This window comes from Mixophyes fleayi, chromosome 1 (genome assembly GCF_038048845.1).
Source record: "Mixophyes fleayi isolate aMixFle1 chromosome 1, aMixFle1.hap1, whole genome shotgun sequence".
Lineage (NCBI taxonomy): Eukaryota > Metazoa > Chordata > Amphibia > Anura > Limnodynastidae > Mixophyes > Mixophyes fleayi.
In genome coordinates this window covers 233,901,009-233,927,029 of record NC_134402.1, presented here as the reverse complement: position 1 = coordinate 233,927,029, position 26,021 = coordinate 233,901,009, and the positions used below count along the sequence as shown (strand labels likewise).

At 39.0% G+C, this 26,021-nt stretch overlaps 1 protein-coding gene across 1 annotated transcript; it reads left to right on the top strand.

Annotated features, from left to right (window-relative positions):
- Window positions 1-504: 504 nt before the first annotated feature.
- Window positions 505-2,562, top strand: LOC142107471 (myb-related transcription factor, partner of profilin-like). Its single transcript, XM_075190912.1, has 3 exons — window positions 505-1,185; window positions 1,345-1,428; window positions 1,867-2,562. Exons 1-3 carry the CDS (start codon window positions 681-683, stop codon window positions 1,890-1,892), a joined length of 615 nt encoding a protein of 204 aa, XP_075047013.1. The 5' UTR covers window positions 505-680; the 3' UTR covers window positions 1,893-2,562.
- Window positions 2,563-26,021: the final 23,459 nt, after the last annotated feature.

The window sequence follows — 26,021 nt, the reverse complement described above, 5'->3', positions numbered from 1 at the left end:
ACTACAGTGTAAATAGGTTATCTCAAATTAATCCATGGATAAATTGAGCTGTTAAAGTGTAAAGTTTGAAGACATTGGGCTAGATTTACTATCAGGCGGGATGCTCAGCGTCTTTAAGCCGCCATGCATCGCCGCGTTTTTTGGCGGGTTTGCATGGCAAACAGCCGGATTTACGAATGGGTGCATTTCAGCTTCAAGTTGAAGCCGGCGGCTTTGAATGGAACATGGCGCTTTTGCTTTAAATGACGGCGCTTTCGTGTGATGGCGGTTTTTTTGAAAAATAAACCTGTCTCATGGCGTTTTACTATTGGCTACTTTTAAAGTCAGGAGATTTGAAATCACAAGCCCTATATAAAGCACTGGCCTGATACTTTTTCTTTGATAGGGTTTTGAGGAGTATAGAGAGAGGAGTTTGGAGGATTGTGGTTTGGTGAGAGTTGGTTTAGAGTGGTCTGGTGCAGCGATTTCTGATTGAAGTGTGAGTAGCCCTGTGTTCTTTTTCAGTTGTATGCATTTATTTTCTGATTTAATTTCTGTCTTGTATTTGTTGTATTTGTCTAGTCCTTTGTCTCTGTTACTTGTGTGTAAGTGTGTTGTGACTGTTTCTGTAGTTAGTCTAGTTTGTCCTTTGTGTTTGTCAGTCCTTCTGTGTTTCCTGTTTTTGTGTATTGATTGTGAATATGGCTAGAGATAGGAGGGGGGCAGAGGCTGAGGAGAGGGAGATGGAGCTGGATGGGGCAGAGGAAGGTGAGGAAGGGTTAGAGGAGTCAGGACAGGGCAGGAAGACCAAGTCAGGGAGGAATGTCCGTTTCTCTCATGATGAAAATTATGTGCTGGTGCACAATATAATTCACTGCTACGAGGTAATATTAGGGAACCTGGCAGCCCATACTCCGCTAAGGCGGCGCCACCAATTGTGGGGGCAAATCTGTGAGGCCGTGAACGCGGTGGGGCCACTAAAGCGCTCAGTGGCTCACTGCCAAAAAAGATTCTCTGACATTAAGAGGAAGCTTAAAGAAAAAATGGTAGAGGAAAGGAGGGCAGCAAGAAGAACGGGTGGTGGACCCCCACTTCGTGTCGAATACACCAGCTATGAAGAGGAGCTTTGGCAGATACTGCCCTGGGAGATTGTAGAGGGGGTTAATGTGCAGGATACAGATGCACCCTCGCTTGGCCAAGCAGTTGGTGAGTTATTTGCATTTTTTACTCTAACAGTATTGCAAGTACACATGTTTTTTTACAATAAAATATTTGTTTTTTTAATACACATTTTTCAAATATACTGTATATATTTCAAATGATTGTTGCTGCAAATACATTGTATCCTTTTTCTAATACATCCAGAATCGCCTGTAAGAGACTTAACTCCCAGTCCAAGGTCTACACCTCCACCTTCTGTGAGTTATTCTGCCCCTGAAGAGCAAGCAGGTGCGTGTACTCTGTTTGGGGGAGAAACAAGGGAGTTAGATGTTTTTATGTGCAAATGTTGGTGCCCATGTTATATATCTTGATTTTCATATGGTTTGCATTGAAAACATCATGTACTACACAGAGGGAGAACTAAAATATTATTAGCTTACCCAAAAGCACGGTCTTGCAGCATTTGGCTGCCTGCACCATCATATTTGTTGTTCAAAATAATTTGCTTTTCTATCCCCCTCACCCATACATAGTCCAAATGAGAATATGTATTCAAAAGATAACAAGTGCATCCTTAAGCAGGTTGCAAAGGACAAGTATTCAGGAATGCAAACATTGTTAAACAATCTGTAGTTGAAAAAAGATTATTCTTTTCTATCCAGTGTTCAGAATGCAATATACAAACATATTATATCCTATATACTTACCGTGATTTTTCAAACACAGGTCCATCTTTATATCGGGCACCTTAGCGGGAGTCCTTGGCCATGTCACTGGACCCAGGGGATGAAACAGTCATCACCCTTCAAGCTGTTGATGCCCCTGTGTCTGGCCTCCAGGAGCAATCACCTGGGCCTGCAGAACAAACCGCACAGCAGCAAACTCCACCTCCTACATTGGATCCAGGGAGAGAAATGGTACAGTCAATTGCCCAATTCCAACAACTACAATCCTAGTTTATGGACACACAGACCAGGCACATGTCTCATATTGTGGGCCATTTGAGGCGGGCACACCGCAGTAATAACCAAATTCCTGCTGCCTTAAATAGAATTGCTACTGCTATAGAGCAATCGAATGTTACAATGGTCCAAATGACTGGTGCTGTGGAGGCATTACATTCAACAGTTAGGGAGGTAAATGCTAACGTTAATCGGATGGCAGGCCAAATCCATCATGAAATTATGGCCCGTTTCCCTGCACCTATCTCATCTGCCACAACCAGTACCGCTAGCACGCCTGTTAGATCTGTCCTGAGTACTCCTCCAAGGAGAGGTGCTCGCACCAGTGGTGGCCGAGGGAGAGAAGAGAGTGGCTCCAGAGGTACTGATGTGCCTGCGAAAAGGTGTCGGTAGTCTAATTCTTTTGTTTTCTGTATATGTTTTTTTATGCATGTGTATGCATTGTAAATTTTCTGTTTATGCGTTCTACTGCAATAAATGCAGTTACATTTCAATGCTATCAGTCTTTCTTTTCTGCAAATTAAACAAGAGTATTCTGCTTTAAAAAAACAATGCACTAATTTCACTTACACATTGACATCTGACTGTAACTTTCCAGGGACGTTCACATTTACCACATGAGGAGTACACACTATCCTCTGTTTAAAGGTTCCAAACTCTAAAAAAAAAAAAAAAAAAAAAAAAAACCATTGCACTCACATCAAACACATTTAATAGCGATAAATGTTTTTTCTAGTATGCACTTACATGTAAAGTAGTTTGTAATGAGACGGTCTCTAATCTGCCTCCCTCCCTCTGTGCTCTGCACATCACCAGATGGGACACGGACCCCTACTTGTTCATTGTCTACTGCAATAATCGGTGGGGTAAGTTGATGTAAAGCTAGATTATTTAGCAGACAGCAAGCCAGGACAATATCAGACACCTTTTCAGGTGCGTACATAAGCACCCCACCTGATTTATCTAGGCACCTGAACCTGGTTTTCAAGAGTCCAAAGGTACGCTCTATCACACCTCTAGTGCCTCATTGTATTTGTGCTTTGCAGGAGGATGAGGATACAGTCATCAGCCAGGAGCGACACCCATATGCTGAATCTCCTGTAATAAAACAAAAATGTAAACTACCATTTTATTTGAGCATGTTGTACAGCAGTTAGCACATGTGAGGCAAATTGAACAATGATGAGGGATATAAAAACATGGTAAGTACATACCCAAAAGCCATCCCTCCAGCATTTCACCACTTTCATATTTGGCATAAAGTGTAGACTGTCTCAGGATAAAGGCATCATGACATGACCCAGGATAGCCTGCCACAACACTCATTATACGCAGGTTAGCATCACACACAACCTGCACATTCAGGGAGTGGTAATGATGGCGATTAACGAAAACCTCTGCCCTGTGGTGAGGTGGTCTCAGGCCAATATGAGTGCAATCTATTGCTCCCATTACATTTGGGATACCTGCGACCCTATAGAAAGCTACCTTTAGCTCATGCCACTGTGACTCCTGGCTGGGGAAGCAGATATATCTAGGGCACACTCTTTTAAGGGCACCTAAGACCTGTCCAAAATGTCTTGAAAATGTAGGCTGCGTTATGCCAATCACTCTGGAGGACAGAGATTGAAAGGAACCTGTTGCTAAAAAGTGAACTGCACACAGTAGTTTGTGTAGTCCTGACACGGCATTAGAGCGGCTGGTTGTAGGCTCCAAATCATCCTTCACTTGCTCATAAAGTCTCATCGGGTTAGTACGATTGAGCCGAAACATTTGTACTACGTCCACATCAGCCAAAGAATCCAGATTCAAACGCACTATAAATGCACGTGGAATGCGCGGTCTGCGCAGCCTCCGCGGAACAGATGGCAACTGTTGTCCATCCTCCTCCTCCTTCCGCCTTTCTGCCTCCATCAGATAAAAAGCTGCAAACATACACTGGCAAGAATGCACCACATTCCCTACAAAAGCCATTCTCCAACAATCTCACACCTGAAAAAATAATGAGGGCCCCTTTTTGTAAGCATCATGATTAACTGCTGGCCAATAGACTGTGATTCACTGTGATTTCTTCAGCCAGAAACACCTTTTTGTTTTTGTCACATTTGGATTGCATTAACATTAAATTAAGGGTTAACTATGTAATGACACATTGTGCATCCTGATTTTATTGTGGATTTGTTCAAAGAAAAAAAAAATTGTTAAGAAATGTTGAATTCAGAAATTACGATGCAATCATACAGGGTGAAAAAAAATGTTTTAACACTACACTGAAATTACATGACACTTTGCCCATTTCCCATATACAATCCTAAAGGAGCAAGCATTGGACATGAAATGGCCCTTTCTCTTATATTCTGAATGGCAAAATAGCTCAAACAGCATGCTATTTGAGCAATATCACCGCTCACAAGCAGCTCTTTTATTTTGATCGTTTGGCGCTTTCCCGGCGGTTTAACAAACCGACTAATAGTAAATCCGGCTGTTTGTATGTTCAACATTGTTAAAAACGTCATGGCGCTTTCTAAAGAGGCGGCTTTGAAAAAAATAATTTCTGTCCGTTTGGACGGCGGTTTTAGCGTTAGTAAATCCGGCGATGGCTAAACCGCTGGCAAACCCGCCGAAAGTCTGCAGGTTTTACAAACACGCCTGTTAGTAAATCTAGCCCATTGAGTCTGATGCAAATGTACTTAATGGCTTTGCACATCCCAGTGTGAGAAGATAATGTCAACTGTAGCAGCTTCAAAGAGCTCCTGGACTCCTGAATAGACGTTGTGGGGCCGGTCACAGCTGGACATCCTTGCAGCCCAAGGCGGCATTGTGCATGTTTATACAGGTATATAGAAATATGAAAGAAAATGCCTATAGAGTTCATATTTTGGGAAATCCGGGTGTCACTCCATATTGAGGAGCAGAAATCACACCAGGGTGTGAATGACAGGAATGGGTGGTATCCGTGAACAGCTAAAATCACATATCTGTGGAAAAGGTATGTCACATTGTCATAATCCCATCATGTTTGGTATTTGAATGTGTGGGAGATTATGACCGGTTTATTGAAGGGGGAGTTATTTATCTGGGAAGTATTTGTGAAGAATTACCCACAGGTCAAAACTTTGGGAAATATTTGTGAGCCAACTACAGTGACACCCAGGAGACATCCCTGCCTCCCTATTAGCATTAAACACTGCTCCTGTGAAGTCCATCCCATTTGAGTTTGCTTAAAAACCTGTGTTTTGAAGGGGCAAGGGGTCAGACTTTTTGGAGAAATCAAGTTACATTGATAAGCTGTCCATCTTCCTAGCTAATTCCCCATGGCACAGATTATGCAACTCAAGTAAGTGCTATTCTGAATGTAACTCTTTTTATTTTAAACTGTTTTGCTTGTTATGTCAATCTATTAATTGTTTAGTCATTATTTTTCTTTATATCTGAATGCCCTGTACTTTTGTATATTAAATCTGTAATTTAATATGTTGCGTCCTTGATACTCTAACGAATCCATTAGCCTGTTAGAAGAGAGCTCAACCAAGTTAACCCTTGGAATGCCAGTGTGATTTGTTGATACATTTGATTAATAAGATGCAAGAGAAATAGGGGGAGTGTAGGTCCAACCCAAAGAAAAATAAAGGAACTATTAGGCAATTCAATGCTAGATAGAGGCAGGAGAGAAGTTCAAATAACTGAGCTTATTTGAATATTTTGAAAACATCCAGTGTAGCCAATGATCATATGCAGAGTAAACACAGCTTGCTACGGATTAATATGCACAGAACAAAGTTACTAGTAATGGCAGTCTCTGACATCTGTAGTGAATCAAAGATCTCCAGAGACACTGGCAGTCTGTAGTACTTTACACAGAATAATTAAAGTTCAGAGTTGTAGAAGCATGCACAGTACTCACAAGATGCAATCTTGGGAATGGAGAATATCCAATATTCCAGATTACCTCAAGGTAACAAAACTCCAAGTGCAAATGAGATTAGCCCACAGCCCTGCAGTGTTTTAACAACAGCCAGAGTGATATAGAAATATTTCCTTCCTAGACAGCAACCAAGTGTTCAATATATATGCAGTTCTAGATTTAATCTGCTGTACTCACCTAGAAATAATTCACAGTAAGATGGATGCCAGAATGCTGTTTGCCATGGTGCAGAGTCTGAATTCTTTGTATGCTATTTGCTAAGATTGTTGAGCCAGAGTTCAAGCAGATATCAGTATAATGAAGAATCGCAGAGAGGAGACTGTGCAGGAGACTAGACCCCAGAGTAAATCTATCACTGACAAAGAAGCATACACCAGGAGTGGGTTTCAAACTCCAAAGGTCCAATCAAATCAGTACAGAAGCACACCCTAATTTAATGGGACAGGTGTGCAATGACTTATGCTCAGGGTCGGACTGGCCCGCCAGGGGACTGGGCTGTTCCCCTGTAGGACCCTGATCGCTCCCCTTTTCGTTGGTGGGGGTAGCGGGGGATACTTAAAAAAAAGAAGAATACCTACGTGACCGCGCGCTCACCGACTCCTCTCTGCTCCTTTTGCACTGAATGTCGGGCGTGATGACATCACGCCCGATGTTCAGAGAGTAGTCAGGAAGAAGACAGAAGTCAGAAGAGAAGAAAAGAAGGAAGCCGATAGAAAAGGTAAGTGAAGGAACGGAAGCAAGGGGGGGAGCATGGCAGAGTGTGAAAAGGGGGAGCACAGACAGCATGGCAGAGTGTGAAAAGGGGGAGCACAGACAGCATGGCAGAGTGTGAAAGGGGGGCCAAAGCAGCATGGCACAGGGTGAAGGGGGCCAAAGCAGCATTGCACAGGGTGATGAAGGGGGGGAGCAAAAGCAGCATGGAGGGCGCAGTGTGATCATAAGGAGGTACAGCAATAGGTTTATTTTATGGGAATACTATTACTTTAATATTGGGGCTGGAGGAAGGCCTAAGTATTAATTGTGGGTCCCATTGATTTAACGCTGGGGCTGGTTGGAATTTTCTAAATGTACCCATTATTTTTTCCAAATAGGGCACCCAACATTCCAGGATCCAGACAAGCCACAACTAAAGAAACCAGCAGCCACAGGTGGTAAAAGTGACAAGAACAGGTAGGACAATCTGTCAAATGTTCTGAGTCTAGTGCAGGCTTAGCTAACCTGTGGCACTCCAGGTGTTGTGAAACTACAAGTCCCAGAATACCCTTCCAGCAATAAGCTGCTATATATTGGCAAAGCATGCTGGGGCTTGTAGTTTCACAACACCTGGAGTGCCACAGGTTAGCCAATCCTGGTCTAGTGGGACAATCCCTATTTTGGTGACTGATCTGCCCAATCTAAAGGGCAGGTAAAGACTGTGTACTCTTTATATACACACTGCATTCTTTATATACTACACTATGGTGCTAGCTGTCCTTCGTGGGCTGACCACTCCCCCTTTAGTGTCTGGACTTGCCTCTATGGTGGCTGGCCACACCCCCTCAGGTGGGCCACTGAGGTATTGTCAACATACACAATCAATGACACATGCTTACCAGAGTTAAATTGCCAATTCCAATATCCTACAGGAACCATATAAACTGATAAACAAATAAATCCAGTACCAGCCCAGAGGAACAATGTGAGCCAGACCAATGCCGGAGTTCCTAGGAGTGTCTAAGAGTGTTCCATTTGTCTGCTGCTTGTCTTGTCTTTTTACCATCATTACATCTTCCTGTGGCTGTTATTGCTGCTACCCCCTCTACATTACCTGATGTTGAGGAGAGTCTTTCCATGTCTTTGATTCGTATTAAGAGAACTGTCCGAGTTTCAATAGACAGTGACTGCTGCATGTGTGAGTAACCTGCCTAACACTACACTGTACACACCTAGAGCTAATTGCATATGTGACAATCTGTTCAAACAGACAGAGCCTTGTTTTGCCTTTTACTGCTGGGCTGCATGATTCTGTAGTAACCTTGCAACTATGTTTCTCTGCACATTACCAACAATTATGATAATGATAACTTTGCTTATATTTGCTCACACCCCTATAAAATGCGAGCAAAAATAAGTAATGTAGCCTCAAGGTTAATACAGAACCTTGCAGCTAACTGAATAGACCCCTATACGTTTAAAAGCGCTTGTTACCTAAGGGACTACTCCACCTATTTTTAACTGCATTTGTTTGTACCTGTTCAAGTACTTTTTGGTATACAATGAATCCCCAGTTGCCACAGAACTGATCGTGCTAACCTACACCTGACCTTCCTCATGTTAACTTATAATGGGACTTCAGATCTCATTAATATTGTCTTCTTGATCCTGCGAGTATTCTATGTTTGCACAGATATTGCTACAATTTATTAGAGTTGTAATATTGTTATTGCTGCCACATGATTATTCAAATTAAGCCACTCATGGTCGAGAATGTACACTTTCCATTTGTGTAGCTTTATCCATGTCTACTGTAAATCATTTTCTTGTTTTTGGGTGTGTATCTGTAGGTAATTACAGTTAGCCAGTGATTATGTTGTCCAGTGGTGCCTACATAGACTACTAGTTGGACAATATGCTGATACACCATCTCATTCTTCTTTATTAAGCTGCATACCTTTTTGTATTCAAGATATAAAACAGTGTCTTAATAACACGGCTGTCAACCTATTTTGTATCTACTGCATTTAAGGTGAATACCTCTTACAATAGTTAATCGTAGTCTATTGTATTGAAGTGCTATTGTTAGAGCAGTGAGATATTACCTCATCACTATATTGTCTATTGTCTTTTAATATTTTTATTGCACATCAATGTTCAGTTAATTATTATAATTCAAGTGTTATGTACCTTTGTAGACATTATCATCTAGCCGTAACAATACTTTGCACACTTGGGGGTAAATGTATCAAGCTGAGAGTTTTCCGGCGGGTTTGAAAAGTGGAGATGTTGCCTATAGCAACCAATCAGATTCTAGCTGTCATTTTGTAGAATGTACTAAATAAATGATAGCTAGAATCTGACTGGTTTTTCAAACCCGCCGGAAAACTCTCAGCTTGATACATTTACCCTTTAAAAGTAATGTAAAGTATTGCTGCTCAGCTGACGTGTTTCATCCCCATATAGGTGATTTCCTCAGAGATAAGTTTCACATTGACTTTGGTCGTCTTTTAAGACCACAGCAAATTACAAACAATTAACACCTGGTAAAAATGAACCCTTTGTTATTCGTGCATGAGTGTTTAGCCCCTATACTTATAGAGGATATTGTATCCATTAGAAAAAATATATTTCTTATGATGTTCCCTTATTATATTTCTTCTTGAAAACATACAAGTATCCATAGCCTTAATTGTTCCTTTATATATACATATATACATGTAATGTATATCAAAGTTAAGCAAATAACCATTCTAAAAATATATATTACTGACAATCTAGTAGGAAAATGAGTTGACATTGATAGAATTTCTAATTACTGAATCCATACTACAATGACCATTAGACTCTAGTCAAAAAATAGGATCTTTATAGAAAACAACTTCTGCAATTGTTGTGAGACAGATATAGAGCAGAAAAAAATCAATCAACAAATAAACAAACATCTATTTGCCTAACTAGAATAATTCATATGATATCGTTAAGTTCAAGAGTTTCGTTCAAACCTACAGGATGCAATGTGTCTAAAAGATAAATCCAATATACCTCCTGTTTACATAATTTTTTATATCTATCTCCTCCTCTCACTGTTGGTTTAACACATTCTAAGCCAGTGATAGAAAGACCTTCTGGATTACTCTCGTGCTTTTCACAAAAATGTCTCGATACACTGTGAGATCTTAAACCCTTTAGAATATTTCTCCTGTGTTCATTAAAACGCAGTTTAAGTTTTTTTGTGGTGCGACCTACATAATATAAGTTGCAACTACACCTCAATAAGTAAATTACCTAGGAAGAATTACAATTAATAAAACCACGTATGTTGTACATTTTCTTTGACTCCACATTTTCCACTGAGATTTCTTTGTTCCTAATATATTTACAGGTTATACAGCGTATTCCACCACATCTATAGGAACCATCTGGAACCGAGGAAAACCATTTCAATTGTGTTCCCATCATAGGACTGCTAGTGCTTATTTGAGAATTATCACCTATCTTTTTTGCTGATGGTCGTGTTTTCAGAGAACTTGGTTCCAATATATTTTTTAGGTTGTTGGCTTTCTTAAAGACCACTATTGATTTTTCTGGTAAAATAGATTTCAAAACCGGATCTTGTTTTAATATTGAGTAATTAGAACATAATATCTTTCTTATTGCTGTAGAAGATTCATTGTATTTAGAAATAAAAGCCCATTCTACATTTTCATTATTCCTGGCTTATTCTGTACGCCTCCACCAACTTATTAATTTCTCTTAGTAATTTCTCAATTTTTCCATAATACGCTCATCGCAATCTTTATTTTCTGGCATATCTGCTCTCTCCTTTGAAGCATCGTCAGTATCAAGTATGTAAAGTTGAGCAAACTTTCGTTGCCCATCTTCTGGATGTAAAGTTCCAGTTCTATGATAAATCTGACCTTGAATGCGAAAGCAATAAGGTCCATTTCCTTTTGGTGTAGTTATAGCAGATGCAAAAGCAAAAGAATTATTAAAATTTCTTATGTTTTTTCATAAATAGTTTGCTATACTTATCAATTTTTTTCTCTGTCATCAATTTTTTTAGAATGTCAGGAAAATCCTGCTGTTGTAATCTAACTTTTCCTTTCTGGCAGCATTGAGTACATTTTTCATCTTGTGGCCTTTCGGCCAAAAAAATTTTTTGAGTTACAAAACTCGCATCTTACATTCATGTTTCCACAGTAGTGCTGGTCTACTGCGTTTTCATCTTTGTTAGCTTTTATTCTGTCATTAACTTTTTCTTTTTAGCGTCAGATAATCGTCTCCTTCCATCTCTTTTTGACTGCCTTTCCTTCTCTCGCATCTCTTCAGTCTGACTTTCCCTTAACTGTCTCATTCCAACTCTATTTGCCTCTCTTTCCTGCTCTCGCATCTCGTCACTCTTACTCTCTCTTAATTGTGTCATTCCAACTCTACTTGTCTGCCTTTCCTGTTCTCGCATCTGGTCATTCTGACTGTCTCTTAACTGTCTCTTTGCATTTCTATTTGCCTTTCTTTCCTGCTCTCGCATCTGGTCATTCTGACTCTCTCTTAAGTGTCTCATTGCAATTCTATTTGCCTCTCTTTCCTGCTCTCGCATCTGGTCATTCTGACTCTCTCTTAACTGTCTCATTGCAATTCTACTTGCCTCTCTTTCCTGCTCTCACATATCTTCACTCTGACTCTGTCTTGATTTGCGCATTTGGGCAGATTTCGCCCTTCGCCTCTCTTCTTCATTTGCGTATTTTTTTGACCTCCCCATTTAAATAAGAATAAAAAAATAAAAATAAGATAATGAATTTGTTTGCTATTGTTTGATAGTGAGGGCTATAGAAGTTGGATTGTGGTTTATATTTCGCAGACTTATTAGTACAGCGTGAGTAGTAATTTTTGCTGACTTGTTAGGAAAGCGTCAGTAGTAGTTTTTTTGCGGACTTGTCAGTAGAGCGTGAGTAGTAATTTTTGCCGACTTGTTAGGAAGGCGTGAGTAGTAATAGTAGGTGTTTGCCAAGTTGTTAGGAAGAGGTAGCACAGTAATGACATCCATGCATATGGTGCTTTCATCAGGTTTCTTCACTGTGTTAAGTATACTACGCATGTGTGTTCATGAGGTAAAATTACCTCACGAAAAAGAGTTTGAGCCCTTAACTCGTAAATTTAGCCTTTACTACCCCTCCCACGGGGGGGAAGGGGGGATGATGGAAGTTAACTGACTTCACTATTATAATTTTTTTGTCAAATAATGTCAGTATACCAAATTTCAGGTCAATTGGATGAGCCTTTTCTGAGAAATAGTTTTTTCCACACACACACACACACACACACACTAACACACGCCGCTAGGCTTATATATATTTTAGATATCCTGACACATCATATATATAATACATCGTTCTGAAGTTTATCAAAATTAGTTTGTTATTATAGTTGCACTAAATTTACTATTTAGTTAAGCTTCTATATAATATGGTATTTTTATTTCAAAACTTCTAATTCATTCATTTTAAAGTTTTGTTAGTATAGACAATTACTTCTCTGGAGATCTGCAGAACATTGCCTTGTTCTATTGATAAGTTTTCAAGTCCTTCACATCTTGATATGGGAGAGATCAACCCTGGATTGGCGGTAATGTTTCTCATGTGTAAGTTCAAAGTAAATCTGCTCCTAATAATAATTTCTTACATGAATTCCATTCTGAACGCAAACTGCTGTATTTACTCCTCAGTGCATTGTTGTTGTTTTCTTTTAGGTTTTAACAGTGAAACGGTTAAGGTTTAATGCAATCGACAGAAAAATTACTTGGTGCTTTATATATATATATATATTAGGTTACCCTAAAATATACAGCTTTCACTTTTTTTGGTGTAACCTCACTAAGTGATGCATATAATTACTGTTCTGCTGCGATAATGTCTCTATAAATGGTTGTGCTCAATTCTCCTCTTGCCACTTGTAGTGTTGCGTAATATGTCAGCACTTTATTAATAAAAGATAATGATAATTAGGTTTCTTCCTTGAGTCTCACGGATCTTTGAGTGAAAAAACTCAACAAATTTTAATTAGTGCTTTAAAGTAGTCCTGAACAAGTTCATCTGGCAGTTGGAGGCCAAAATGAAGCCCTGCGTCTAAGAACGCTACATGGAGGTCTTTTTGGCTTTATTTTTGGTAAATTCAACTTCCAAACATGGTTCAAGAGTGTTTATACGTAACTGAATCTGTTAAGGGCTATATGTTCTAGCATGTCTCAGAGAAAGCAGGGTCTGATTGTCCAATAGGCTGACTAGGCTGCAGCCCAAGGCGCAAGATTTTTGGTGGAGCAAAATTTTGACAGTAAGCAGAAACTAAAATTATTTTAAAATATAAAGAGAATAGTTATTCTCAAAAGAAAAAAGAAAACATGAAAGAAAAATATAGTAAGGTTTTAATCTTCATGTATTCCCATAGTAAACACAGAAGACAATGAGTCATCCTCAGGTGGGGGTTTGAGGACAAGCAAGTAGGAGAGACAAGGATGGTGACAGGTGCTGACCCTACAGGCCCCCATGCCTTGAGATTCCAAAGAGAGAGATGAACAGGAGGGGTTTTTATTGAAAAAGATTACTCTTAATTATTATTACACTTAAGTCGTTTATCTGTTGAAGTGGCGGTGGGTGAAGTTAAGGAAGCCGAATTTTAAATTAAAGATAAGTTTGTATTTATATACTGCTTATTAGCCTGGAGAGGGGGTGCAACGTGCGTTTTAGCCTAGTGTGGTCTGAAACATTAATCAGACCCTCAGAAAATGTGTGTATTTTTAAATGAACAGCATTGCATTGTTGTAAATGTGTTATTCTGATGTGTGTACAAAATAACTGACACCCTGGCCCTGCATATTGACCAGTGAAAATTAATCCACAGCCGGGGTTAATTTGAATATTCCAGTTTGCTCAGGTGTGTTATGGGATAGCCATATGACCAAAAGCGGGACATTTCAGTTTCTTATATGTAGGAGGGATGTTTTCAGCTCATCTGTGTAAGTTTTATGGTTTATGCTGTAAATCCTGTATAATAACTATTGAATGTGTTTTCATAATTATTTGCATATATTCAGACTTTGATAGGGCCTAACCTTTTGCCACAGTAGACACTATTACAGAAGTATAAACAATGAAGCACTTAACAGAGTTTATACATACTTTTAGGCCTAAATGTTTGGATGTGTGGATGTGTACATATATATATATATATATATATATATATATATATATATATATATATATATATATAAGAATTCAATTTAAATGTCATTGTCCATATTATCCTAAAGGTTTAGGGAGAATATAAAGACTAAAAATATACTGCAGTAACAGAGGTAATGGATCCTCTACTAATAGAAAGGCTGGACTGAGTCCCAAATATACAACATTAAACATCCTGTGAGATTACCATCATCTCCACCAGTTTCTTTGTTTGTTTTAGCCTCCAACTGCCTGATGAACTTTTTCTGAACTAGTTTAAGACACTAATCAAAATGTGTCAGGCTTTTACACTCACGGATCAGTGAGACTCAAGTAAAGAACCTAATTATTATTATTATCTTTTATTTATGAGATGTTAACATACTACATAACATTGTAGAGTGGCAAGAGCAGAATTGGGCACAACCACCCAAAGAAACACTATAGCAGCCCAAACTGCATCACCTCATGAGATTACAACAAGAAAAAAGTATGCTATATTTTTCAGGTCACTATACTCGTCAAGAAGGACCAGCCAATGTGGTCAAATGCATTTTTGGCATCTGAAGCTAAAATTAGTGATAGTATTATGGACAGTATCGAATTAAGTCAGTAGTTCTCCTGGTGTTGTCAGCTGTCTGTCGACCAGGGAGGAAGTCAGCCTGATTCGAGTTGATAAAGGAGGCTAGGGTATTCTTAGGTCTACTGGCCAAGACCTTGACAAAATCTTCAGGTCCACATTTAGCAAGGAGATGGGGAAATAACTACCACAGAAGGAAGAATCTTTGCCCTCCTCTGAAACTCCTTTGAGATCTTTTTGGTTTATATAATGGCAAACCCTTTGGGAAATAGAATTCCATGAGTTTTTGCCTAAGCTTCTTCACTAGGAGGAAGTCTGCCTTGTCACTTTTCTCATAAAACCATTGCTGAAGCCGTTAAAGGGATTTGGCCACTTTTTTTTTTGAAAGAACCACATTGAGCTGGCCCCTCATGGCTGACAACTTCTTTGAGGTTTCAGAACATAGGAAGAACTGGTCCATGGTAAGAAGGGAAGGGATTTAATGTTCTAAATTGCAATTTACTCCTTTTATTCCTCTTTTTGGCAGCAGAAATACTGTTAGATTTCTCTCGGAGCCTCCTAAATTAGTGTGGGTGCCATTTCAGGGTTTCAGTAAGAGAAATTAAATCGCCATCTAAGGCTAGATACACACTACAGATGATAAACGATCGGTCAGACCGATATCATGTTAGTGTGTACACGGAAACCGTGACCAATTGTCGTTCCAAAGCACATGAAGTCCTTGATCGAGATTTTCAAACTGACTAGATAATCTCGTTCAGCAATGAAACAACGTTATTCCAATGCTGCAGTGTGTACATCTCACAACCAATTGTCTGACATTCTGATGATAGTTCCTCCAACAGCGACGCCTTTCTGAGCGTGTATATTTAAATTTATGATGTTGTCTCTATGTCTCCCATGTGGTGTTGTGTCAAAACAGCAAGGAAATGGGAATAGTGTACTTTTAATGGAGAAACAATAATCAATCTGTTTTATATGCTCCACATGTCATTTATGTGTTCCTGTATGCAAGTGTATACAACATGCATTGTTAACACATGTGTAAGTGTATTAATTTTATTTTATTCTCATTAAACTTTTGTTTAACTGATGGGACATGTGTTTTAATGTTATTATATTAACATTAATACATCAATGTGTATTGAATTTTCTTAACATAATTGCTGAGTAGGAATCTATTTATATAAGTGTGTATTGGTATGTCTACTTGTATAATTGTACGCCTGCATCCACCCTGTGTCTGCAAACTGGTTTTGCCTTTATTTCAGGCATCACTACCTAGCAAGTACATCTAATAAACCAGAAAGTTGTTTACAATATCTTTTATTTGTAAACATTATCCACAAAAACTGGATGTAGAAATTGCAGAAATTTCAGAACATCTTAATCCATTAAATAAAATATTTTACACTTATTTAGTAATTGTAATTATTTTAACGTTTAATCTGGCTACAGGCTTCAAACATTACTTTTTCATACATGTGAAACAAGTACAGGTAATTTTTCTACAGTTTGTTTCTTCACATCACTGATGTTAGCCCTCAATTCTTTAAAATATTCGTTGAGGAAAGGAAAATTATTTTACTTATGTTTAACAGTGTAACGGAACACAACATCGTTTTTGCCAGTGTGACCACTTACATTTGCTCACCTTGTACACTGTTTGCAATAACTTTATGCTAATGCCCCTGCTGGGTCTGACCAGGCATGCTGCTGTGCTGGTCCATACCAACTGAAATATAGACGCCATATTTTAATATAACGGTATAGGGTTCACCTTACATTTTCTAAACTTTTTAATGTTTTTTAATTACCTCCTTTTAGTTGCTCTTTAATTTCCCCAATTCTTATCTCAGTGATTTCAACTGATTTTATAGTCGCTATATCATCTTCCACTTCAATTTTCGGTGTAGCTACGCAGCACACTTCATCTCGCATTCTTCTTTCTCTAAATAGATGTCAAAGTTCTACTAATCATACTAATCAAACAGACAGTGTATAAACCCCTACAGCGCTACATATACCACTGCTGTGAACGTTTGTACTTGGACTCGGGCCGGCTCCTCTAGATGAACACCTGTTTTGCCTTATCTGACAGAATGGCTTATATATGACATGCTGGCCATTATCTGCTTTGCGGTAGGAGCACCTATGTTTTTATTTAATAAATGTTTTTAGTTACTACCTAAAAGAGGTATTTCTCCATTTCTTCTATGATTATTTGCCGAGATGCTTTGAAAAAAAGGGATTGTTTTTTTGAAGTGCCACTATTCAAGAATCTACGGTCAAGTTTTAATCTCCTTAATATTCTGGCAAATGTATGGATGACCATTTAATACCATTATCTATGACTATTACCGTCAACCAACTCCTCCCAAAGGTACTTATAAATTAACCTAAGAAATATAATTCTTATATTCCCTTAAATCCACAGGATTAATATTCATATAATAGCTTATTCTCATATCTTCAAGAATAACCACAGCAAGATATAACTTCATTTAAAGTGTGTTGTATTATATTATAAAACAGTATATAGTATAACAATATTTTACACAAAGTATAGATTTTGGTGCCATATATTACACTTAATGTCTGTAATATAAATATATAAGTCATTGTGTGTGTGTAAGTGTATGTGTGTGAATGTATTGTGTGTGTTGCAGGGAGAGGAGGGGGAAGACCCATCTGACCTGGGGGAGGGAGACCAAACAGACACAATCCATTAATTTCACATATCTCATTCAAAGTCCAACAACCATTATAACACATGGTATTTCAACCACATAGTAGATCCATTTCCTCTACTGTCTGAAACTCTGCCTGCTCTGAACACTTGGTAGTTCACTCAGCTGCAATATCAAATACACCAACATTTCCAGCCATAAACCACACTATTTCAGAGATTCAGAGCTACAAATTGCCCTTCAAACCAACAGTCTAACAAAACAATCCAATCATTTACTATGCTTCTAAATTCTCAGCAGCATAGCAGACTTTCCAATACCATCTACACGGTTTCTTCACTTTCCAATGAAACAAAAACTATGCACAACCATTTCCATACAATTACAATAACTACTTTCAAACAAAACTCCATTACAGCATTAAACCAATAAAGAACCACAGAACTATGTATAACACCAATGCTTCCATGACCAAAACCTAACCAACACAAGCTCCAAAATACTTCCAATCACTTTCACCATCTGTATAAATGATCATTCATTCTCATATACTCTACACATAGGCGTCTTCCATTCAACAACACATCACAACATTTATAACGTTTATGTTTCCAGTCTCACACTCACCTTTCATTCATTCCATTCAAACCCCAATCATTCCTGCTAGTCAGGGCCTTTGTAGGCCATGAGGTTACTCACTTCCCTGCATGTCCACCTAGGAGCAAAGGCCGCATGTCTGGTCAGGCTAGCAGCAGCTCACCAAAAGGATGTTTCTCCTTGTGTAAGTGTATGAAAAACCTTTCTTGTGGGCGGAGACTACCTTTCACAGGAACCAGGCTACAGTCTTTCATATGCTAATTATTGACCAATTGCTCCAAGCCTCATGTTTCCCAGTGGGGGCAGGAAGGTTTTGTTCCTAATCAGTGTGCTCATTCAATTGTGGCTAAATTCTGATATATATTATAAAGTGAAACATAAATAATAGATTATTTATGTACTCTTCATCAGCTATTATAGCAAGGTACGTACTTTATAGAATGAGACTTTTTTGTTTTGTTTTGGGGTGTGTATGTAATTATGACAAAACGTGTTGTTTTTTTTAGGAAAACATTTAAGATGGTATCTCACAAAAGTGTAGAGTTCATGAAGGACTTCATTGAGGCCAACAGTTCCCATCCCTGCTTGTGGAAAACTAAATAAAAAAAGTACTCCAAAAGGCAGAAGAGGACCTTGGCTTTGGCTGAAATGGTAAAAGTGTGCTGTGGCGACACCGTTGAATATGTACTGTTTATTCCAATGGTCCCCTTAGAGTGTCTGCTCTAGCACACATTATGAATGTCTGCATTTAGTATGTGTGTTTTCATTCGCCATAGCATGTCTCTGCTCATCCCCATACTGTGTTTGAATATCAGCCTTAAAATTTGTAATATATGAGATTGTGTTATATTATATATTACACTGTAGGTGAGGTATTCATGTTAGTCCTAGGGTATAATAATAATTCATTTATTTATATAGCACCACTAATTCTTCAGGGCTGTAAATAGAGCTCACTCAGATCAGTCCCTGCCCTAATAGAGCTTACAGTCTAAATTCCCTAACACACACACAGACAGACTAGGATCAATTTGATAGCAGCCACTTAACCGAACAGCATGTTTTTGGAGTGTGGGAGGAAATTGGAGCGCCCAGAGGAAACCCACGCAAACACAGGGAGAACATACAAACTCCATACAGATAAGACCATGGTCGGGAATCGAACTCATGACCCAAGTGCTGTGAGGCAGAAGTGCTAACCACTAAGCCACTGTGCTGGCCACAGGGCTTCCTATTGTTTATTTAGGTCAAAGGAGTGAAGCTAGGTACACACTGGAGAATTTTCCGACCGACGTGTTATCTACAACGACTACCTTTGACCGAAGGTCCGATCACTCGGACGATTAATGCGTACACACTAGTCATGTTTTAGATGATTAAAAAAAGACTGACCGTCCAGGCAGCGACTTTTCACAGTCATATTGTCGTGAGCAAAGACTTAAATTTTATACACACTGAAACTACTTATGAGGTCCATGTAACAATATCCCAAAGAAATTTAATAAAAGGACAGAGCATGTTCAATAGTAACCACCCCAAACCTCATAAAAAAGCAAAAGGTAACACGTTTTCTTCATACATTCATTAGCACATTTAAAATGTACATTCGTTCGCAACCGCACATCAAATTTTTTTTACTAATAAGGATACTGTTGAAGAACAACAAGCAACTGCTCTTTTTCTGCTCACTGTGGTAAGAAGACTACAAGTATAGACCCGAAGGGAAAGAAGAAGAAAGAATAAATCAAAGAGTGGTTCAATAGGAGAGACTCATTCTCTCATATGCCCCTGCTACAGAAGATACGGGACAACAACCTCAATGACTTAAGGAGTTTCCTGAGAATGAATGAACCCACATTCCAGGAACTGCTCTAACTAGTCACCCCTATTATCCAAAATGAGGACACCTGTTTAAGGAGACCCATATCTGCAGAGCAGAGACGGATTTTGGCAACAGGAAGAACAGTGGCTGATCTGAAATACAGCACAGCAATTTCACTGCAAGCTCTGGGTTTGATAATACCTGAGACCTGTGATGCTATCATTAACGTTCTCCATGAGCAGTATATGAAGGTTGGTAAACATAAATAGTCTTCTCTAGAAACAAATGTATACGTTTATTATCATACATAAAATTTACAATATACATTAAATAAATAAAATGCAGACCTATAAAAACAGTCAAATAAACCGTTTATAGTTGTTCATATTGCAACACTTCGCTATTATCCATTTGTCATGGACTTCCACTGAACTGTAGCATGTTTGTGCTGGGTATAGAAGTAGAAGTCGTGTATAGTTTTGGCATTAAATATTGTCCTCCCATACTACCATGCTGCTTCTATGTATGTCGAAATGTGTACACCGAAATGTGTACGATGGTGTCTGTGGTTTGCTGGCGTTATAATTGTATCCGGGTATAAATTTTCCTTGGTAGTCCTACACATGAGGTTGCACATCACACGCTCCATTTCAACTTGTATCGGTCTACTAGCACTATAATTTTACTTGCTAGCGTTGCTCCAAGTAGGTCTAAAGTATGTTGTGCAGGCTTTTTGGCCATCAAACTGTTTGCGCATTCCACCATCTTTGTAGTTAGCGCATCACTTTGAGCAACTTCCCGAAGCATTTTATTCTTCCTCCTCTTTTCCATTTGTGGTTGTATTGCAACCTCAGGTACATCCTGGCTGTCGACAGTCACCTGTCGACTGTCACCTGGATTCCCTGTACAATAGTTCTTGTACTTGTCTCTTCTTGATCAGCGCGTGCGGGGGGTGGGGCTAAATGTGGGCCAGCCAATCAGAGTGTTCCCAGCCGGCGATCACAACGGGAGGGGGCGGGGCCAATCACGGACGGAAGGCGGGGTTTAACGCGGGCCAGCCAATCAGAGCAAAGGAGGGGCGTGATTATGCAAAATTGCCCCCCCTAAACATAAAGTCTAGATCCGCCCCTGTGTGTTACTTTAAATGTTTTTAGAAGAGTAGAGACAATGCCAACATATCTTGCCAGGGCATTATCTCAGGGTTACAAAATAAAATAAATTATATGCAAATGATGTTAGGGTCCTCATCAATAAAAACAAAGTTATCTGCGACATAACCTTGTCTCAGCTTGGAATGCTGCAAAATTGCCAAGCACCTGTTTTTACAGCCAAACAACTGTTTGTTACCAATAGATTTCCTAGCTTTTGAGTTTACGTGCCAGGCTGACAGAAAGGCGGGGTCCTAGGGAATAATCTATATCTGTGATTAACATATCTACTGAATGATCTGTTGGAGACAGCTAAGTTTCTTCTTATATTTACTCTTTGTATTATACTAACTTTGTATTATATTTACTCTTTAATATTAATTCTTTACATCAAATAAAATATATACCTGTTAGACAATCTGAGTGTCAAGTGTTATTTAATTCACGTCCCCCCGAACCAACAGTTCCAACCGGGAAGAGGTGTTGTTGAAAATGCATTTGGAATTCTCAGTAACAGATTCAGAGTTTTTCATTCTGCTTTAAATCTTCGCTTGGATAAGATAGACAAAGTGGTGATGGCCTGTTGTGTTCTTCATAACTTTCTAAGACGTAAAACCCCCAGTGTACGCAGTTCACATACATATGAGAACAACAATGTGGAGGAAACTAAGGTAGTGGGCGTGAAACCTCTAGAGTCGGGCCAGTTTATAAATGCAAGTGCAAAATTAAACAGGGAGGCAAACAGGCTTCAATATTTTAATGGGGAGAGTGCAGTGACATGGCAGAATGAGTTTGTGGTAACAATTGTTCATAAGCATGTTATGTGTGCAAACTTTATTGTTATGTATTTCTACTTTAATAAACCTGTTACACAGCAACAGCAAAATATACTTTACTTACAGTTCCACTAGTAGGTTTGTCATCTGTTTGCACCACATCATTAGGAGAACTACTGTCCGTCTTCAGGCTGCAGGTGGACTGCTGTGTAATTTCATTTTCACGTATGAAGTGCAGGAGGTCAAAGTACCACAGCTTTGGCCAGCATCGGGGCTATCAAGAATCAGGGCCCACTGGGGAATATCCCAGCGGGCCCTGACTCTTGATAGCCCTGCCACCTTCAGGAGCTGTGATGGGCTGCAGGGGAGGGCGCGATTGCGGGGAGGGGGGGATGGGTTTGGGAACGCAGCCTTGTAGGGGGGAGTGAAGAAAATGCCAAAAAATATTTTTTTGTCAATGGGACAGCAACAGGCAGTCAATTGCTAGGCTGCCTATTGCTGTATGGGGTCCCAAAGTGCTGTGCTGCACACAGGCAGTCTCACTTTACTTCCTGTCTGTGAGGAGCGACACCAGCAAGAGCACCTACAGGTAAGTGAGGGGAGGGCTGCCTATCCTATACTAAACTATAGGGAAGGGAGGCTATACTTAACTGTAGGGGGGGTTGCCTATCTATACTAAACTATGGCGAGGGGGGCTATACTAAACTATAGGGGAAAGCTGACTATACAAAACTATAGGCTTTGCTGACTAGCTATACTAAACTATAGGGGGGGCTGAATATACTAAACTATAGGGGGGCTGCCTATACTAAACTATAGTGGGGGGGCTGCCTATGCTAAACTCATGGAGGGGGGCTGCACAGAGAACACTATAGGGAGGGGGGCTGCACAGAGAGCACTATAGGGAGGGGGCTGCTATAATGTGTGAGGGAATGGGGAGGCTGTCTTAATAGCACATGGGTGGAAGGTAGGCTATTAATTTAATGGTGGAGTTTAGGTGGGGCTAATTATTTAATGGATGCTATTTTATTTGTGGGGTGATAGTGGGGCAATTTACTTTATTGGTGGGGCCTTTTAAATTAAGATGGGGATACAGGACATTTAATTTAATGCTCGGATGGTTTGGGTCTATAATTGAATGCGGGGCTGAGTGTGGGGAGGAGGGCTATCTAGTAAAATGTGAATATTAATTATTTAATGCCGGGAATGGTCGTGGGAAATGGTTGTATTAAACGTAAATGCTATTAATTTATTGCTGAGGCTGTTTGGAGGGAGGGTAATTTATTTTTATAAATGGGAATACTATTAATTTAATGTTGGGGTTGGTTGGAGGGAAATAGATCGATTTATCAAATGTGAGTACTATTACTTTAATGTTGGGGCTGGAGAAAGGCCTAATTATTAAACGTGGGTGCTGCTGATTTAATGGCGGGGATGGTTGGAGTTTTCTAAATTTTATGTACCCATTTTTTTTCCCCAATAGGGCTTCCAAGGATCTGGACAAGCAGCAACTGATCTAAAGATACCAGCAGCCACAAGTGGTGAAAGTGACAAGAACAGGTAGGAGAGATCAGGATAATCTGCCATCTGTCCTGAATCTGGTGGGGCAGTCCCAAATTTGGGTGACTGTGATGCTTAGTCAGGATTTGGTCCGACTACAAGGACAGTTGGTAGGTATGTCCCGCTTTACACTGTACTGCTCGTGAAGGCAGAACTGTGTGCATCTAACAGTAGTGCACACAGTTTAGCGTGTATATTAGTCTAAAATGTGTCTAAAATGATAATATCTTAAGTGCACCAGGCTCCCCAACACCCCCTTTGCAGCGCTACATGGTATTTGGTGGGCTCCAGTCATTGTGTTCCCCGGTGGGCCCTTCATGCCCCAGTCCGACACTGGCTTTGGCACATAATCATCTCCACCTGTCCCAGATTTTTTAGAGGCCTCAACCTTATTTAGTTATTCCTTGTATACAGTCTGAAGGTTCTGTATTTTGCTCTTTGCTCAATCCACATTTGCTCCAGGATAATGTAGCAGACATGCTTTTACAAGTTCTTGCATAGCCACATTAAGTAACATTTAGTTACAATATTGCTTTGATTTTATCTTTCACAAACAGGGTGCACCCTATATGTCTCAATTAAATCCTTCATGAGCTTCACATTGCGGTAGAAACTGTAGAATGTATTGTAATATTTTTACCAAATATTTATACTAAAATTTTAGCAAATTTGTGTATCATAAATCATACTAATAAGTATAACATAAGTATTTTGAATATACACATATTAAAAATCACAAAATATATATTTATACAGTTGTTACGATAAGCACAAAGGTACAACAAAACATTCATAATCCTTCCATAAACAACTTGCCTTGTATGGCAATGAATATAAGGTGTAAAACGCTTGTAGTATCCATTCGTATTTCTTGGACCACTAGGGGTTAAATATATTGATATATTCGCCAAGCATGAGGTTATTATACACCGATGACCTTCACCCACAATGCTCTATTCTGTACAGGTACTACCACTGATTGGTCCACAACTGAAACAAACACCTATGTCTGAGTGTATAAAATTACAGAGAAGCCTGTCTGGGGTTAAGGGACGTTAGAAGATGGTGGATGAGGAGCAGGTGTCGGTGGGGGTGCGAAAAGAGAAACATTTGTAGAAATAGTGGTGGGGGATGGAGAAGAAGAAGAAATACAATTAACGGGCGTGAAAAGAGCAAAGGCAATGAGCCCGAGAGAGGAAAAAGTACTGGACCAGTACAACTACGACTGCCAAAAGAGAAAATACCAAAGAGCTAATACAAGTAAGAAACTAATAATGCAGAAATTACCAAAACAAATTAAGGAGAAACTTGGAAAGAAAAAAAATTCAAGTGCAAAAGCGTTGGTCAGACCTAAAAAAAATAAAGAACTGAGACTGATGCAAATCCGTAAAAACATTAAAAGTGAGTTTGACATGTTGTACAACTGTTTGAAGGACTTGCTAGTGAATTTGTAGATGAACGACTGACAATAGTGTGTAGTATGTTGAACACGTACTTGTTAAAGCAAAAAAAATAGATACAGAATTTGAAGAAAAAAATTGAAAGTCACATGTAGAGGCTGTAAAATGTTTTGGGGAGAAATGTATACTGTTATAATAACCAAAATGGCACCTGCTTTACAGAACTTATGGAGGTAAAGGGCACCTTTGCAGAGATGCAACAAGAGGGACCACAACATAAGCTTATGAGTTGTGTACAAGGTGAGCAATTTAGACTTTACTAGGTGTTGAAAGAGAACTTAAGTTTTATTACAGATATAGAAGTTAAAGGCTAAACATATTTTTTTGCATTTATACCATCGTCATATCAGACAAAAGTTCTGAGAGAGAAAAGAATGTTGGTAGTCCTTTGAAGGGTTTGGTTGGGAAGATGGGAAAACTTGACAAATATTTTAATGAATTAAGGGCAAACATCAGTGATGTTGGAAAAAACCTAGAAAAAAAAATTCATGGAGATATTTTTTTTTTTTCAGAAGGTTATGCCACAAAACACTAACCAGTTTAACCATTAAAAATCCCATGTTATACTGCTAATATGAATATGTTAAACTTTATATTTTTCAGCTGTTCATTTTTTCTACAGAATTCAACAATAAATCTGCTGGATTTACGATGTGTGGTTTATTTTGTGTATTTTACAAATATATGGATTAACAAGCAAATAAAGGTTCAATTATAAAACATGTTGAATGTACATGTACAGGGTTACAGAACACAGGTGCAAGATCATCATCATCATCATCATTTATTTATATAGCGGAAGCAAATTCCGTAGTGCTTTACAATTGGGAACAAACATTAATAAGACAATACTGGGTAATACATACAGACAGAGGTAAGAGAACCCTGCTCGCAAGCTTACAATATATAGGACAAATGCATTACCATTTACACAGGTGTACTAATATGCAACCAGACATATATAAAACACACATCTATAGGAAACACAAAAACATGTTATATACAAAAATGTATATAATTATACAGGCATACACATATAATACACATATTTAGCATTTTTATGAATGTGTATTGAGTGTACAATAAAGGGACAAATAGCTGTAATTATGGAGGCAGACAAGTATTAAAGTAATTTCATCGCTTACCAATAAACATTGTCTGCTGCGATTTGTGTGGTTCCAATGCATCTGATTTAATAGCAAAAAATTAGCAGGATACAACAAATAACAATTCACTAAAATAAATACAGCCGATGACATACGCAGGCGCCCTGGATCCAGCAAAAAGTCTGTGCTCAAGAAGACTGACTGTTGGTCCCAGAGCTCCTGCCTATATACAGTTGGTGTTACATTGAAAACAATAGAGATGATTTCGCATGTTTCCATTGGTTCAGGCTTCAGGACAGTCCAGTGAAATGCAGGTCATTGGTCAGTTCAAATGATGCCCTCCAA

Bases quoted from the DNA above. Each gene is read 5' to 3' on its own strand.
- LOC142107471 (XM_075190912.1), top strand. From the start codon at position 681: ATGGCTAGAGATAGGAGGGGGGCAGAGGCTGAGGAGAGGGAGATGGAG. The intron at 1,186-1,344 runs GTGAGTTATTTG...TAATACATCCAG, and splicing joins CTCGCTTGGCCAAGCAGTTG to AATCGCCTGTAAGAGACTTA. The intron at 1,429-1,866 runs GTGCGTGTACTC...TTTCAAACACAG, and splicing joins TGCCCCTGAAGAGCAAGCAG to GTCCATCTTTATATCGGGCA.